General features: G+C 38.0%; 1 protein-coding gene across 2 annotated transcripts in view; it reads right to left on the bottom strand.

The window, feature by feature from the left end:
* LOC128696362 (microtubule-associated protein futsch) overlaps positions 1-18,887 on the bottom strand; it is a 245,210-nt gene that overhangs the window by 178,313 nt on the left and 48,010 nt on the right. For both annotated transcript variants that reach the window (XM_070090322.1, XM_053787606.2), the window contains exon 7: positions 4,293-4,387. In XM_070090322.1, coding sequence (XP_069946423.1) covers positions 4,293-4,387 — 95 coding nt within the window. The remainder of the gene's footprint in view (positions 1-4,292; positions 4,388-18,887) is intronic.

Genomic DNA, 18,887 nt, shown 5'->3' with positions numbered 1-18,887 from the left:
TTTTTTTAAGCGTGATGTATGAAGCCGAGTTTGAAATTAAACTGAAGTGTTTTGGGGCATATTTAGGGTTTAAAATATATATATAAAAAAAGGCATTTTTTTAACCCTTTGACTGTCGAAGGGCCCAATCCTGAAGTTGCTCCTGGTGTCGCAAAATATTCGAAAAAAAAAAAAAATTATTTTTTCTTATGAAATGACAGAGAATCTTTTCCCGATTGTAAAGACACCAAAAAAAACAAAATTTGATGGAAAACTGACGGAATTACGCTCTCGCGAAGTTAGCGACTTCGGCGATATTTAAAAATCGGCAATTTCGCCCACTTTGAGCCCTATTTTCGGCTAATTCCGTTATTCCAGTCAACCAAACTCATAACTATTTCTTCAGAACTCTATTTTTTCTATCGATTGAGCACAAGAAACTGCCCATTTACCGATTTCAACTACCCAATAACATGGTCAGAAATTTGCAATTTGGCCAATTTCACGAAAATTAAAAAATACGACAATTTCAAAATAAGGTCCAGAATGAACAATGCAGACATTCCTGGCTCTAAAATAAGATTTTCTTTGTTCATCAGTCATGTCTCCAGGTCCCTGTGATATTACTCTTGCTTTTTATTTTGAAATTTTATTCAAACAAAAAATAGAAGATTTACTGTTATGCAGACTACTGCAATACTGTAATAATTGTAAAAATTACATCAACCCATTCATGACTGCGTATTAGAATGGCTATTTGGACATTTATTGGACAATGACATCATTTGTTTACTTTTGAACATCGGCAAAAATCAAACATTTCCTGTACTTTGTGCTCCATTTCCAGGTTCTTTTTATAGTAAAATTAATCAAAATCACCTCCATTTCTATAATATAGTTTCCATTCTATCAAATGAGACCAAGAAAACGAGAATACAACCACAAATACTATACGAAAATAGACCACAAAGTCGGCATTTTAATTAAAAAAAACGGTCGGAGTTTTTTTTTTCTCATTATGCACTGCGTGCTCCAGGATTTTTTTTATGTGGTGCACACTGACCACACAGACCCATTCTCTCACATGTGGGCCTACTAGCTTTCTCCTGCCTGATTTGAAGCCGCTAGAATTTATGAGTATATATACGTCAAACACGGTACCTCACAAACGTATATATACGGCCGCGACAGTCAAAGGGTTAATTGTGTCCAGAATTCACGGTTTTTCCAAATTCGCAAGTGGTCTTGGAATGTAACCCCCGCAAATTTGGGGGGACTACTGTATTTACATTATATTTAACAAATGTGTTAACAATAATTACAAAATATTTTTGAACACGGAGTCTGACAGTAATTTAAAAACAGCACAAGCTGGCCAGTCTCAAGAGGGTTTGCATAAATTTGTTTATCTTATTTTCTAATAAAGCTACCTATGGGAGCACAAGACAGAAGGTAATTTATAAAGAATTTTAAACTAAATATAACAAAAAATATTTGAAGACATATGGTTCTAAATGAAAGAAAATGTTCATCTAAAGCAAGAGCTCAAAAGAAGCAGATGAAACTGATATGTCAATGACTGCAACATCCTCATCCCTCTTGCAGTGCCAACACTCTGAAGGAAGGGTGAGGATGCTATAGTTAAAGGGCTATCTGAATTGTGATACTTGCACACTTCTGGGAAGACAGTGACTGAATGGCAGACTGTGAATGGGTTTCCTTTTTTATTTTTTTGGGGTCACCTATGGCCAATTAAAATAAAAAAAAATTTAAATTCTTATAAAACTAAATCCTAAAGCTAGGAATCTCATTTGTATGACACAATTATAATCAGGGTTACATCAGCCACAAAAGCCATATAAAAGAATAAGAAAGACAAGAGACTGTAGCATTAAGAATATCATGCTTTACAACTTATCAGTTTCATTATAGCAGTAGGCCCATCCTCCTTCCTTTTGCAACTCCACCTTCATTTATGCCAGTTTGCAATTAATTTTTTGCACCTAATTTCACCTTTCACTCTGAAGGTTACTCACCCATCACAGCTGCTGTATGATATAATGTCATCAGTACAGTTTCCAGTGAATTATAAATCCTTCTTGTTAGTTTTTTACCAAATGCAGTATATAGGCTCATTTTATGCATGTACAGAAAGCTCTCATATGTTTGGTAAAGACTGTCAAGAAACACAGATTTTTACAAGTGAATTCACACTTTGTGTATGATTAATCTATACAGTAAAACTTCCCATTAACAGATTTTGGCAATTGACTGGACAAACATTGGGAGTGTCGGACAAAATGAACAAAAGTCCATAATTCCAGATTTTGTTTGTAGAGATAGTGTCTGGTTGTCTTCAGAAGTTATCAGAACAAACCTGATGACTCCAACATTTGTCATACAAGTCAATAGTGGCTATTTGCAGGACCTGTCTTATTTTCATTGTTCCTATGCAGTAGAGCACTCGCATGTTTATTTTTATGCTCACTTATGCATACACTCATCCTTCAGTCTTTAATTTTTCCTGGATTTAGTGACTTTTTTTTAACACATTGGCCATTTCCCACAGTGGCAGAGTGACCCTTCACATTCTAGTCACCTCTTATGGCACACGTGGCTTACAGGGGAAGGATTCTTCTCCACTTCCCCATGGAGATTTAGTGTTTTGTGTGACTTTATTAATATATTAAGTGCAATTAATAATGGCTTCTAAAGTAAATGGTGATATGAAGGGGAAATGTGTGGTTCTCAGTATTAAAGAGAAACCAGAAGTAATAAAGAAGGTTGAGTCTGTTGTATCAGTGGCACGAGTTAAGAAATGCGGTGTTAAGAAACAGTGTCTGAAATCCACAGAAGCAAGGACAAACTTGAAGATTATGCTTTTTAAGTTTAGTGTAGATGCTAGTGAAGCTTTACAGTTCCTATGACTATCAAAAAAAATATTCTAAGTCACCACTATCAATCAATGAAGTTTACACCACATCTCTCCACCACAAAAAGGTAAGAAAAATTACTGTAGATTACACGTCACGATAAAATTACTATATGGTACGGTACTGTACTGTAGAACTACAGAATACAATACCTGTATTCTTAGTGCAATACCCTATATTCTTAAGTGTCTGGGTGTCTTCAACAGTGGACCAAGTCCAGTAATTCAGAAGACAATTGGATGATCATGAAAAATTAATTTCATAACTTGGAAGTTTCAGACAACTAGTAATGTCATGCCCCCTCCACCCTATTAGTCCGTTAGTGAGAGGGTTCACTGTATATGTAGAGTGAACTTTAAATAAAACAGATCAACAGGGGGAAGGGATACCCACTCTACCAAAAAATCCATTATATTTACTTTCAATTAAGAGGATGCAGTCTGTTAATCAATCGACTAACGGACATGGACAAACATCCAATGAAACAGATGTAGTCCACTGTATTGATGGACTACCAGACATGCTAAAAATAAACTAGAGTACAATTCAGTATTACCTGTACCTGAAAAGAAAAAAAAAAAAAAAAAAGAGTTAAAAGTACAGCACAGTACAATACAGAAGAGTACAGTACAGCAATTGTTACCTTTTCTGGTGGATAGATGAGCCTAAGATGTACAATATAGTATGGTATATCCATGTCATGTGCTCTAGTGATGACCCAGAACAAATGATTCTGAGTCAGAGTACTACTGCAAATGGTGTAGGAGACATACAGGTAGATGGTGAGGGAGAAGTTGATGGAGTGGGATAAAAATGTTTATGATCCAAAGAAAAAAATATATCCATGTCAAACCAACCTTCCTTATCCATGTAATAAATAACTGGCAACTCTTTCATACAATTCCTTAAAGACCGTGGATGTACTGATTTACCTTTGCTACACCATACTCCTCAATCCTTTAGCCACTGAAACACCAGCCTCCAGCTTCAAGTTTCTGCTTAACAGTTAAGGTCACACACTTCTTGGCACCACCACTTGCTTTAGAAGCCATTGTTAATAACATTGTACAAGGTACTTTAGTTAAATTATCAAAAACACTGCAAATCCAGGGGTAAATTGGAGACGGAAATACGACAGTGTGAGCACACGTGCAGACAAACTGACGAGTTTTGCAGCATTATATAACACAACTTCCTTCCAATGAGAAGAAATATGACCAGGAGATGTCTCATGTACATTATAGTATGTGTCTGCAGTGTATAGTGCATATAAAATATGATTTAAAAGAAGAAAAAAGGAATAACAAGATAAAAATAATGCTCTGATATATTGTAATTACCTGCAGCAAATTAAAAGTAACAGCAATTAGCATAAATTACCTGGAAGATGTAGAAGAGTGGGCCCATGGATCATTAGGGTTTGATCTCTTTCTTTTTCCACGCTTCTTTCTTTTCTTTTTTCTTCTATCCCTTTCCTGTAAAATTTAATGTGGGATATTACTGAAAAAGTAACACTACAGTTTCAAAACTATTAAAGCAATTACCAAAATTACAGACCTTGAACAATCATTAACTTTCTGCTAGATCCAAGAATATTTTTTTTATCACTCCTGCTGTCTCTCACTAAGGGTGACCCAACAAAGAAGGAAACACTTTCACTCATTCAATCACTGTCTTGCCAGAAACATGTTGACATTACAGTTGAGATGACCTTTCAAATTGCAACATCCTCACCCCAAGAATCAATATGAACAGCAAACAGTCCAGAAAACCCTAAAATATAGACACAGTACAGTCTCTCCTCAGTGACGTACTCGTTTGCCAACACCTCAGACTTACGATAGGCTCTCTGACCAGTATTTATACCTAAATAATGCATATTAGAGCTGATTTCCTCTCTTCTGTTTCTTTCAATATACAGCACACTACTGTATAAACATTTAACCCTTTCAAGGTCAGCAGGCCCTCTGCTAAACTTGTTCTCAGGGTCGGAAATTTTTCGAGACAAAAAAAAAAAAATTATTTTTTCTTATGAAATGATAGGGAATCTTTTCCCGATCATAATGACACCACAATTATGAAATTTGATGGAAAACTTAGGAATTATGCTCTCGCAAAGTTAGCGGTCTCGACAATGTTTACGCATCGATGATTTCACCCACTTTGAGCCCTATTTTTGGCCAATTCCAATGTACCAGTCGACAAAAATCATGACTATTTTGCTAGAACTCCATTTTTTCTATCGAATGAGTACAAGAAACCATCCTTTTACCGATTTCAACTATCCAATAAAGTGGTCAGATATTGGCAATTTTGCCAATTTCACACAAATTTCAAAAGATGCCAATTTCCAGAATAAACAAGACAAGACATTCCTGGCACTAAAATAAAATTTTTTCTGTTCATTACTCACAACCCCAGGCCTCTCTTGCATTTCTTTTGCTTTCCACTTTGAATTTTTCTCACAAAAAATAGAAGATTTACTGTTATGCAGACTACTGTATTAGTTTAGAAACGGTATAAATAATATCAGTGCACTTGTGAAAGAATATTACTCACCAGTTGACGTGTATTGGACGGTGGCATGATTTGTTTAGTTTTGAACTTTGGCAAAAATCAAACATTTCTGCTACTTTGAGCTCAATTTTATAAGTACTTTTCATTGGGAAACCAATCAAAATCATCTCAATTTCTGTAATATGTCTTCCATCCTATAAAATGAGACCAAGAAAACTAGAATACAACCATAAATACCATACAAAAATACACTGCAAAGTCACTGTTTTAAAGCAAAAACACAGTCGGAGTTTTTTTTTTCTCATTATGCAGTGTGTGCTGCAGGATTTTTTTATACTGTGCACACTGACCACAAAGACCCATTCTTTCATATGTAGGCCTACCAGCTTTCTCTCGCTAGATTTGAAGGAGCTAGAATTTATGCGTACTAGTACGGCACCAACCCTGAAAGGGTTAAAAATATACCAGAAATGCTATAAATGGTGCAAAGGTGATATTAAAACAATATCAAAGATGGTTGACACAAACCCACTACCATTATAGTATGCTCCTCACTTAGCGACGAATTCATTTAACGACGTGGTCTTAGGAATGGAACTCCATCATTAACCTTTTGACTGCTGCAACCCCAGATCCTGAAGTGTCTCCTGGTGTTGAAATTTTTTTGGGAAAAATATAAAATTATTTTTTCTTGTGAAATGATAAGAGAATCTTTTCCCGATGGTAATAAGACCAAAAGTGTGAAATTTGATTGAAAACTTACAGAATTACGCTCCCGTGAAGTTAGCAATCTCGGCGACATATACGATCAGCAATTTTGCCGAATTTGAGCCCTATTTTCAGCCAATTCCATTGTTCCAGTTGACCAAACTCATAGCTATTTCTTTAGAACTCCACTTTTTCTATCAATTGAGTACAAGAAACTGCCCATTTACCAATTTCAACTACCCAATAAAGTAGTCAGAAATTGGCAATTTGGCCAATTTCACGCAAATTAAAAAAGATGCCAATTTCAAAATGGGGTCCAGAACCAACAATGCAGACATTCTTGACACTAAAATATCATATCCTCTGTTCATTAGTCATGTCTCCAGGCCCCTCTTGCTTTCTATTTTGATTTTTAATTCACACAAAAATATAGAAGATTTAGTTATGCAGACTACTGCATTATTGTAAAAATGGTATAAATAATATCAGTGCACTAGTGAAAGAATATTAGACTCCCCAGTTGACATGTATTGGACGTGTGGTGTGATTTGCTTACTCTTGAACATTGGTAAAAATCCAATATTTCCACTACTCTGAGCTCAATTTCAAGGTCGTTTTCATCGTGAAACTAATCAAAATCATCTCTATTTCTGTAATATGTTTTCCATTCTATCAAACGAGACCAAGAAAATGAGAATACAACCATAAATACTACACAAAAATACACCTCAAAGTCGGCATTTTAATCTAAAAACATGGTCAGTTTTTTCTCTTATTATGCATTGCGTGCTGCAGGATTTTTTTTATACTGCGCACACTGACCACACAGACCCATTCACTCACATGTGGGCCTACCAGTTTTCTTCTGCTTGATTTGAAGCCGCTAGAATTATTGAGTATATATACATCTGAAACACTGGCTCCTAAGACGTACATATACGACCGAAACAGTCAAAGGGTTAAGCGAGGAGAGGCTGTATATACATAAAAATTGAAATAATCACTTTCCTTGCTTAGTTTGCAGGAACATGGTACAGCATATCTGTAATGGTTACAAGGATCACCACATCAATAGCTCAGTCTTAGACCAGGCCTCATAAAAGGAAAGGAAATTTTACCGGAATGAAAACCACCAAGAAACACACAGGAAAGAAAAGTGTATACCAAATATAAGAAAAGACATGCAAGATCTATCTGTCATCTTACATATTTAAGACATAAGAAAAGACCAGAAATACTCACAGCAAATAACATTTAGGAGGTTTCCATTTCATATTCATACAATATCAGCAATGTGAATAGCTTTCATATGCATCTCTTCCTAATCAAAGAACCCAGCAGGCTGAATTAAAAGTAGAATTTAAATGATCAGTCATTTTTTTTTTCAACAAGTCAGCTGTCTCCCACCGAAGCAGGGTGATCCAGAAAAGAAAGAAAATCCCCAAAAAAGAAAATACTTTCATCATCATTCAACACTTTCACCTCACTCACACATAATCACTGTTTTTGCAGAGGTGCTCAGAACACAACAGTTTAAAAGCATATACGTATAAAGATACGCAACATATCCCTCCAAACTGCTAATATCCCGAAACCCCTCCGTCAGAGTGCAGGCATTGTACTTCCCATTTACAGGACTCAAGTCCGGCTATATAAAAATAACCGGTTTCCCTGAATCCCTTCACTAAATATTACCCTGCTGACACTCCAACAGATCGTCAGGTCCCAAATACCATTCGTCTCCATTCACTCCTATTGAACACGCTCATGCACGCCTGCTGGAAGTCCAAGCACCTCGCCCACAAAACTTCCCTTACCCCTTCCTTCCAACCTTTTCGAGGACGACCCCTACCCCGCCTTCCTTCTCCTACAGATTTAAATGCTCTCCATGTCATTCTACTTTGATCCATTCTCTCTAAATGACCAAACCACCTCAACAACCCCTCTTCAGCCCTCTGACTAATACTTTTATTAACTCCACACCTTCTCCTAATTTCCACACTCCTAATTTTCTGCATAATATTTACACCACACATTGCACTTAAACAGGACATCTCCACTACCTCCAACCGCCTCCTCGCTGCTGCATTCACAACCCAAGCTTCACACCCATATAAGAGTGTTGGTACTACTATAATTTCATACATTCCCTTCTTTGCCTCCATAGATAACGTTTTTTGACTCCACATATACCTCAACGCACCACTCACCTTTTTTCCATCATCAATTCTATGATTAACCTCATCCTTCATAAATCCATCCGCCGACACGTCAACTCCCAAGTATCTGAAAACATTCACTTCTTCCATACTACTCCTCCCCAATTTGATATCCAATTTTTCTTTATCTAAATCATTTGATACCCTCATCACCTTACTCTTTTCTATGTTCACTTTCAACTTTATACCTTTACACACACTCCGAAACTCATCCACTAACCTTTGCAACTTTTCTTCAGAATCTCCCATAAGCACAGTATCATCAGCAAAAAGTAGCTGTGTCAATTCCCATTTTGTATTTGATTCACCATAATTTAATCCCACCCCTCTCCCAAACACCCTAGCATTTACTTCTTTTACAACCCCATCTATAAATATATTAAACAACCATGGTGACATTACACATCCCTGTCTAAGACCTACTTTTATCGGGAAGTAGTCTCCCTCTCTTCTACACACCCTAACCTGAGCCTCACTATCCTCATAAAGACTCTTTACAGCATTTAGTAACTTACCACCTATTCCATATACTTGCAACATCTGCCACATTGCTCCTCTATCCACTCTATCATATGCCTTTTCTAAATCCATAAATGCAATAAAAACTTTCCTACCTTTATCTAAATACTGTTCACATATATTTCAATGTAAACACTTTATCTACACATCCCCTACCTACTCTGAAACCTCCTTGCTCATCTGCAATCCTACATTCTGTCTTACCTCAATTTTTTTCAATTATAACCCTACTGTACACTTTTCCTGGTATACTCAGTAAACTTATTCCTCTATAATTTTTACAATCTCTTTTGTCCCCCTTCCCTTTATATAAAGGGACTATACATGCTCTCTGCCAATCCCTAGGTACCTTCCCCTCTTTCATACATTTATTAAACAAAAGTACCAACCACCCTAACACTATATCCCCCCTGCTTTTAACATTTCTGTCATGATCCCATCAGTTCCAGCTGCTTTACCCCTTTTCATCCTACGTAATGCCTCATGTCCCTCCCCCACACTTATATTCTGCTCTTCTTCACTCCTAAAAGATGGTATACCTCCCTGGCCAGTGCATGAAATTACCGCCTCCCTTTCTTCCTCAACATTTAAAAGTTCCTCAAAATATTCTCGCCATGTACCTAATACCTCCCTCTCCCCATCTACTAACTCCCTTACTCTGTTTTTAACTGACAAATCCATACGTTCCCTAGGATTTCTTAACTTGTTTAACTCACTCAAAAATTATTTCTTATTTTCATTAAAATTTCTTGACAGTGCCTCTCTCATTCTATCATCTGCTCTCCTTTTGCACTCTCTCACCACTCTCTTCACCTTTCTTTTATTCTCCATATACTCTGCTCTTCTTATAACACTTCTGCTTTGTAAAAACCTCTCATAAGCTAACTTTTTCTCTTTTATCACACCCTTTACTTCATCATTCCACCAATCACTCCTCTTTCCTCCTGCCCCCACCCTCCTATAACCACAAACTTCTGCCCCGCATTCTAAAACTCATCCAACCCTCTTTAACCCCCCCACTACTCATCTTTGCACTAGCCCCTTTCTGCCAATAGTCGCTTATATCTCACCCGAACTTCCTCCTCCCTTAGTTTATACACTTTCACTTCCCTCCTACTTGTTGTTGCCACCTTCCTCTTGTCCCATCTACCTCTTACTCTAACTGTAGCTACAACTAAATAATGATCTGATATATCAGTTGCCCCTCTATAAACATGTACATCCTGGAGCCTACCCATCAACCTTTTATCCACCAATACATAATCTAACAAACTACTTTCATTAAGTGCTACATCATACCTTGTATATTTATTAATCCTCTTTTTCATAAAATATGTATTACTTATTACCAAATCTCTTTCTACACATAGCTCAATTAAAGGCTCCCCACTTACATTTACCCCTGGCACCCCAAATTTACCTACTACTCCCTCCACAACATTTTTACCAACTTTAGCATTGAAATCCCCAACCACAAGTACTCTCACACTTGGTTCAAAACTCCCCATGCATTCACTCAACATTTCTCAAAATCTCTCTCTTCTACACTTCTCTCTTCTCCAGGTGCATATACACTTACTATAACCCACTTTTCACATCCAACCTTTATTTTACTCCACATAATCCTGGAATTAATGCATTTATAGTCCCTCTTCTCCTGCCATATTTTATCCTTCAACATTATTGCTACTCCTTCTTTAGCTCTAACTCTATTTGAAACCCCTGATCTAATCCCATTATTCCTCTCCACTGAAACTCTCCCACCCCCTTCAGCTTTGCTTCACTTAAAGCCAGGACATCCAACTTCTTCTCATTCATAACATCCACAATCATCTCTTTCTTATCATTTGCACAACATCCACACACATTCAGACTTCCCACTTTGACAATTTTCTTCTTATTCTTTTTAGTAATCTTTACAGGAAAAGGGGTTACTAGCCCATTGTTCCCGGCATTTTAGTTGACTTTTACAACACGCATGGCTTACGGAGTAAAGATTCTTATTCCACTTCCCCATGGATAAAAAAGGAAAAGTAATTAGACCAAGAACTATTAAGATAAAATCAAAGAAAACTCAGATGAGTGTGTATAAATAAACGTGTACATGTATGTGTAGTGTGACCTAAGTGTAAGTAGAAGTAGCAAGACATACCTGTAATCTTGCATATTTATGAGACAGACAAAAGACACCAGCAATCCTACCATCATGTAAAACAATTACAGGCTTTCGTTTTACACTCACCTGGCAGGACGGTAGTACCTCCCTGGGTGGTTGCTGTCTACCAACCTACTACCTTATATGCACTGGTCGCCGTTGCCCAGCGGTGAGAGTAGCCACTCTCATTGCTGAGATCTAGGTAATAACCCTGGAGAATAACATAAAAAAAAAAATGTTCAGTCATCTCTTCATAAAAACATGCAAATTGGTGCAGCAGGTTGCAATCAAATACATACGCCACTTAACTAGGCAGATTCCTAACAGTACGTCAGGCTAAAAAAAAAAAAAAAAAAAAAATAGCAGGCTTTGTAGGTGACTATGCAAAATGCAGAATAGAATAAAACTGCTCATGAGGGCTTAATTTTTTTTAAAGTGATTGGTCACTGTTAGAAATAGTTCCAGTCTACAGGAGAACTAATGCATTAAAATGAAGAAAACATATTTTGCCTAACATAGTATGTACAGACAGTCTGAACTAACACTCCCAAATTACAGACATACTAAGATAAAAACACTTAAACTTGTAATTCATGCTCATTACGTGAACTCCTTAGAACTAAAACATGGTAGAGTAGTACAACAGTGTACTTTTAAATCAAGAAGACATTTATGCTGTGGTAGGAAAACTTGGCTCAAATATGTAGGCATGAAACCTTAGGAAAGGTGGTAGTGTACCTCACATAGGAGTGAGTTGTAATATAAGCAGAGGCATGATTACAGCTCCTAGCCTGTAAATTTGACCATGTAAAAAACAACAAAAAGAAGAGTCTTCTTTTCAACACTTCGGCCGTCTCCCACTAAGGCAGGGTGACCCAAATAAGAAAGAAAAACTTTCACCATCATTCACACATAATCACTGTCTCTGAAGAGGCAATCAGATACGACAGTTCAGATGTCACTCCAAACAGCCAATATCCCAAAACCCAACCTTTAACCCTTAAACTGTCCAAGCAGATCTATGTTCACATGTGTAGTGCTCCAAAAGTAGACCTACTTTTTTTTTTACATATTTTCAATTTTTTGTTTTTTCAACAAACCAGCCATATCCCACCAAGGCAGGGTGGCCCAAAAAGAAAAACGAAAGTTTCTCTTTTTAAATTTAGTAATTTATACAGGAGAAGGGGTTACTAGACCCTTGCTCCTGGCATTTTAGTCGCCTCTTACAACACGCATAGTTTACGGAGAGAGAATTCTGTTCCACTTCCCCATGGAGATAAGAGGAAATAAACAAAAACAAGAACTAGCAAGAAAATAAAAGAAAGCCCAGAGGGGTGTGTATATATATGCTCGTACATATATGTGTAACGTGACCGACGTGTAAGTAGAAGTAGCAAGACGTACCTGAAACCTTGCATGTTCATGAGACAGAAAAATGGACACCAGCAATCCTACCATCACATAAAACAATTACAGGTTTTCATTTTACACTCACTTGGCAGGACGGTAGTACCTCCCTGGGTGGTTGCTGTCTACAAGCCTACTACCTACATATTTTCAAATATAACAAAAAAAAAAAGTAGATCAAAGTTTTTTACACGTTTTCAAATGTAAAAAAAAAAAAAATAGATTACTTTTTTTTTTTTTTTACATACTTTCAAATACTGAAAAAACGTAGATCAACATTTGGACAGTTTAACCCTTTCAGGGTCTGTCCCATAGATCTACGGCTTTACGTTCAGGGTCCAAACCGTAGATCTACGCCATGAGCTCAGCTCACTGATAAACTGTGAGTGGTAAATTTGGGCCTAGATATGAGAGAATACATCTATGTGGTATGTGTGCACCACATAAAACAAATCCTGCAGCACACTGTGTATAATGAGAGAAAAAAAACTGAGACCGTGATTTTCGATTAAAACAGCGACTTTGCAGTGTTTTTTCGTATGATTTTTATAGTTGTATTTGCGATTTCTTGGTCTCATTTGATAGAATGGAAGGCATATTACAGAAATAGAGATGATTTTGATTGGTTTTAGCAATGGAAATGGCTTGAAACTGAGCTCAAAGTAGCGGAAATGTTAAATTTTTGCCGATGTTCAGAGTAAACAAATGACCTCACACGTCTAATACACGCCAGCTGGTGGGTCTAATATACATTCACAAATGTGGTGATGATATTTATACAATTATTACAATATTGCATAACAGTAAATCTTCTATTTTTTGGTGTGAATAAAAATTCATTATGTGAATAAAAAATCAAAATGGAATTTATTTGTAAAGTCTGAAAATGTAACTAATGAACAGAGGAAATGTTAGTTTAGTGCCAGGAATACCTACATTGTTTATTCTGGACCCTATTTTGAAATTGGAATATTTTGAACTTTGTGTTAAATTGGCCAAATTACCAATTTCTGATCACTTTATTTTGTAGTTGAAACAGTTGACTTGGCAATTTCTTGTGCTCAATCGATAGAATAGAAGTACAGTGGACCCCCGCATACTGCATGCATCGCATACCGTACAATCCGCATACCGCTCGCTTTTTTCGCAAAAATTTTGCCTCGCATACCGCCCAAAAACCCGCTCACCGCTCTTCGTCCGAGACGCGTCCAATGTGCGGCCTGAGCCACGCTCACATGTTCCGCTGGTGGCATTGTTTACCAGCCAGCCTCCGCGGTAACATCCAAGCATACAATCGGAACACTTCGTATTACGTATTACAGTGTTTTTGGTGATTTTTTCTGGAAAATAAGTGACCATGGGCCCCAAGAAAGCTTCTAGTGTCAACCCTACAGCAATAAGGGTGAGAATTACTATAGAGATGAAGAAAAAGATCATTGATAAGTATGAAAGTGGAGTGCATGTCTCCGAGCTGGCCAGGTTGTATAATAAACCCCAATCAACCATCGCTACTATTGGTGGTACAGCTGCTGCTGCTGTTGTACCACCGTCAGCTGCTCCTGCTGCTGTAGTACCGTCTGCTGCTGCTGTAGCATCGTCTGCTGCTGCTGTAGCATCGTCTGCTGCTGCTGTAGCATCGTCTGCTGCTGCTGTAGCATCGTCTGTTGCTGCTGTAGCATCATCTGCTGCTGCTGTAGCATCGTCTGTTGCTGCTGTACCACCGTCAGCTCCTGCTGCTGCTGTAGCACCGTTGTTGGTGTGGCTTAATGAGAATACCAAGAAACAATTAACCCCAGAGGATTTGCCACCCAGGATAACCCATAAAAGTCAGTGTCATCGAAGACTGTCTAACTTATTTCCATTGGGGTCCTTAATCTTGTCTCCCAGGATGCAACCCACACCAGTCGACTAACACCCAGGTGAACAGGGAAAAATGCCTGGAACTAGTGCTCATATTGGTGAATTTAAAGCCAGCAAAGGTTGGTTTGAGAGATTTAAGAATTGTAGTGGCATACACAGTGTGATAAGGCCTGTTCTGGAAGAAAATGCCAAACAGGACCTACAGTACTCAGGAGGAAAAGGCACTCCCAGGACAGTGTCTCATCAGTCATTGCTGCATCTTCAATAAAGGTAAGTGTCATTTATTCTTCATTTAGTAGACTAGTACATGCACAATATATACTGTGCATGTACTACTCTACTATTGTGCATGTATCCTTCTCTTTGTGTGTAGGAAAATATATATTTCATGTGGTAAAATTTTTTTTTCATACTTTTGGGTGTCTTGCATGGATTAATTTGATTTCCATTATTTCTTATGGGGAAAATTAATTCGCATACCGAACATTTCGCATAACAATCAGCCCTCTTGCACGGATTAAAGTCGCTATGCGGGGGTCCACTGTAATACTAGTGAAATAGCTAAGAATTTGGTCGACTGGAATAATGTAATTGGCCTAAAATGGGAGTCAAAGTCGGCAAAATCGCTGATTCGTAAATATTGCTGACATATCAAAATTCGCGAGAGCATAATTTCGTCAATTTTCCATCAAATTTCGTACTTTTTGTTTTATTACCTTCACAAAAAGATTCTCTACCATTTCATAAGAAAAAATAAAATTTTTTTTTTTTTTAAATTCTTGGACACTGGGGCACCACTTCAGATTTTGGCCTTGGACCCTGAAAGGGTTAAGGGTTAAAGTGCAGGCATTGTACTTCCCACCTCCAGGATTCACGTCTGGCTAACAGGTTTCCCTGAATCACTCCACAAAATATTACCTTGCTCACACTTCAACAGCTTGTCAAGTCCCAAGAACCATTCATTTCCACTCACTCCTATCTAACATGCTCACACATAACCGATGTATGTCCAAGACCCATGCACACAAAACCTCTTTCATCCCCTCCCTCCATCCTTTTCTAAGACGACCCTTATCCCTCCTCCCCTCCACTACAGATTTATACACCCTCCAAGTCATTCTATTTTGCTCCATCCTCCCTAAATGACCAAACTACCTCAACAATCCCTTCTCAGCCCTCTGAATAATACTTTCAGTAACTCCACACCTAAATTTCACCCTACGAATTTTCTGCATATTTACACCCCACATTGTCCTTAGATACGGCATCTCCACTGCCTCCAGGAAGTCATGTGATGTTATGTCTGCCGGTTTCCCTGAATCCCTTCATAAATGTTACTTTGCTCACACTCCAACAGCACATCAAGTATTAAAAGCCATTTGTCTCCATTCACTCCTATCAAACACGCTCACGCATGCCCGCTGGAAGTCTAAGCCCCTCGGACACAAAACCTCCTTTACCCCCTCCCTCCAACCTTTCCTAAGCCGACCCCTACCCCGCCTTCCTTCCAATACAGACTGATACACTCTTGAAGTCATTCTGTTTCACTCCATTCTCTCTACATGTCCGAACCACCTCAACAACCCTTCCTCAGCCCTCTGGACAACAGTTTTGGTAATCCCGCACCTCCTCCTAACTTCCAAACTACGAATTCTCTGCATTATATTCACACCACACATTGCCCTCAGACATGACATCTCCACTGCCTCCAGCCTTCTCCTCGCTGCAACATTCATCACCCATGCTTCACACCCATATAAGAGCGTTGGTAAAACTATACTCTCATACATTCCCCTCCTTGCCTCCAAGGACAAAGTTCTTTGTCTCCACAGACTCCTAAGTGCACCACTCACCCTTTTCCCCTCATCAATTCTATGATTCACCTCATCTTTCATAGACCCATCCGTTGACACGTCCACTCCCAAATATCTGAATACATTTACCTCCTCCATACTCTCTCCCTCCAATCTGATATTCAATCTTTCATCACCTAATCTTTTTGTTATCCTCATAACCTTACTCTTTCCTGTATTCACTTTTAATTTTCTTCTTTTGCATACCCTACCAAATTCATCCACCAACCTCTGCAACTTCTCTTCAGAATCTCCCAAGAGCACAGTGTCATCAGCAAAGAGCAACTGTGACAACTCCCACTTTATGTGTGATTCTTTATCTTTTAACTCCATGCCTCTTGCCAAGACCCTCACATTTACTTCTCTTACAACCCCATCTATAAATATATTAAACAACCACGGTGACATCACACATCCTTGTCTAAGGCCTACTTTTACTGGGAAATAATCTCCCTCTTTCCTACATACTCTAACTTGAGCCTCACTATCCTCGTAAAAACTCTCCACTGCTTTCAGTAACCTACCTCCTACACCATACACCTGCAACATCTGCCACATTGCCCCCCTATCCACCCTGTCATATGCCTTTTCCAAATCCATAAATGCCACAAAGACCTCTTTAGCCTTATCTAAATACTGTTCACTTATATGTTTCACTGTAAACACCTGGTCCACACACCCCCTACCTTTCCTAAAGCCTCCTTGTTCATCTGCTATCCTATTCTCCATCTTACTCTTAATTCTTTCAATAATAACTCTACCATACACTTTACCAGGTATACTCAACAGACTTATCCCCCTATAATTTCTGCACTCTCTTTTGTCCCCTTTGCCTTTATACAAAGGAACTATGCATGCTCTCTGCCAATCCCAAGGTACCTTACCCTCTTCCATACATTTATTAAATAATTGCACCAACCACTTTCATCATTCAACACCTTCACCTCACTCACGCAATCACTGTTTTTGCAGAGGTGCCCAGATACAACAGTTTAGAAGCATATATAAAGATACAATATAAACAGTGACCTGAAATAATATTATAAACTCCCTATAGAATATAATATCAGGGTCCCAATTATATACATACCGTCCTATTACACACCCCTCCAAACTGCCAATATCCCAAACCCCTCCTTTAACCCTTTGACTGATTTGGTTGTACGTATACGTCTTACGAGCCAATGTGTTTGACATATATATACTCAAAAATTCTAGTGGCTTCAAATCAAGCAGGAGGAAGCTGGTAGGCCCACATATGACAGAATGTGTCTGTGTGGTCACTGTGCGCAGTATAAAAAAAATCCCGCAGCGCACAGTGCATAATGAGAAAAAAAAAAACTCCGACCACGTTTTTGGATTAAAATACCGACTTTGAGGTGCATTTTCGTATAGTATTTATAGTTGTATTCTTGTTTTCTTGGTCTCTTTTAACAGAATGGAAAACATATTATAGAAATAAAGGTGATTTTGATTGGTTTTACTATAAAAAGGATCTTGAAATGGAGCTCAGAGTGGCAGAAATGTTCAATTTTTGTCTATGTTCAGGAGTAAACAAATGAAGTTATTGTCAAATAAATGTCCAACTAGCCATTCTAATATGCAATCGTGAATGGGTTGACGTTATTTATACAATTACAATATTGCAGTAGTCTCCAGAACAGTAAATATTCTATTTTTTGTGTGAATAAAAATTCAAAATAGAAAACAAGAGGATTATAACAGGGGCCTGGAGATGTGACTGATGAACAAAGAAAATGTTATTTTAGTGCCAGGAATGTCTGCACTGTTCATTCTGGACCCTATTTTGAAACTGACATATTTTTTTAATTTGCATGAAATTGGCCAAATTGCCAATTTCTGATCACTTTAATGGGTAGTTGAAATTGGTAAATGGGCAGTTTCTTGTACTCAGTCGATAGAACATATGGAGTTCCAAAGAAATAGCTACAAGTTTGGTAGACTGAACAAGGGAAATGACCGAAAATAGGGCTCAAAGTGGGCGAAATTGCCGATGCGTAAATGTCGCCAATGTCGCTAACTTCGCGAGAGCGCAATTCCCTAAGTTTTCCATAAAATTTCATACTTTTGGTGTCATTACCATTGGGAAAAGATTCTCGATCATTTCATAATAAAAAAATAATTTTTTTTTTTCAAATATTTTACGGCACCTGGAGACACCTCAGGATTTGGGGTTGTGACAGTCAAAGGGTTAAAATGCAGGCATTGTACTTCATTTCCAGAACTCAAGTCTGGGTATATAAAAATAACCGGTTTCCCTGAATCCCTTCACTAAATATTACCCTGCTCACACTCCAACAGCTCGTCAGGTCTCAATAAGCATTTGTCTCCATTCACTCCTATCTAATGCACACATGGACATCTGCTGGAAGCCCAAGCCCCTCGCCCCCTCCCTCCAACCTTTTCGAGGATGACCCCTACCCCGCCTTCCTTCCCCTACAGATTTATATGCTCTCCATGAAGACATAAAATAAACTTTAATAAATTTAACTCTGCTACTGCTTGTCAACTTACTTCCGAGAAAACAGCGAAATACACGAAACGTAATTAAGAACCTATGAGTATAGTGAAAATATTTCAAGAATTCAGATGAAGATCAACAAATATTTGATAGATATTATAAAATAATATAGTCAGCTGGCCTCTTAGGCCCCAGAATCAAAAGGTTTTAACTTCTTTGAAAGGTAATGTTTTCATTTTCTTGACATATTTTTTC

This window comes from Cherax quadricarinatus, chromosome 31, assembly GCF_038502225.1.
Source record: "Cherax quadricarinatus isolate ZL_2023a chromosome 31, ASM3850222v1, whole genome shotgun sequence".
NCBI lineage: Eukaryota > Metazoa > Arthropoda > Malacostraca > Decapoda > Parastacidae > Cherax > Cherax quadricarinatus.
The sequence above is the reverse complement of the archived record's forward strand: the minus strand, read 5'-3'. Positions and strand labels throughout refer to the sequence as shown.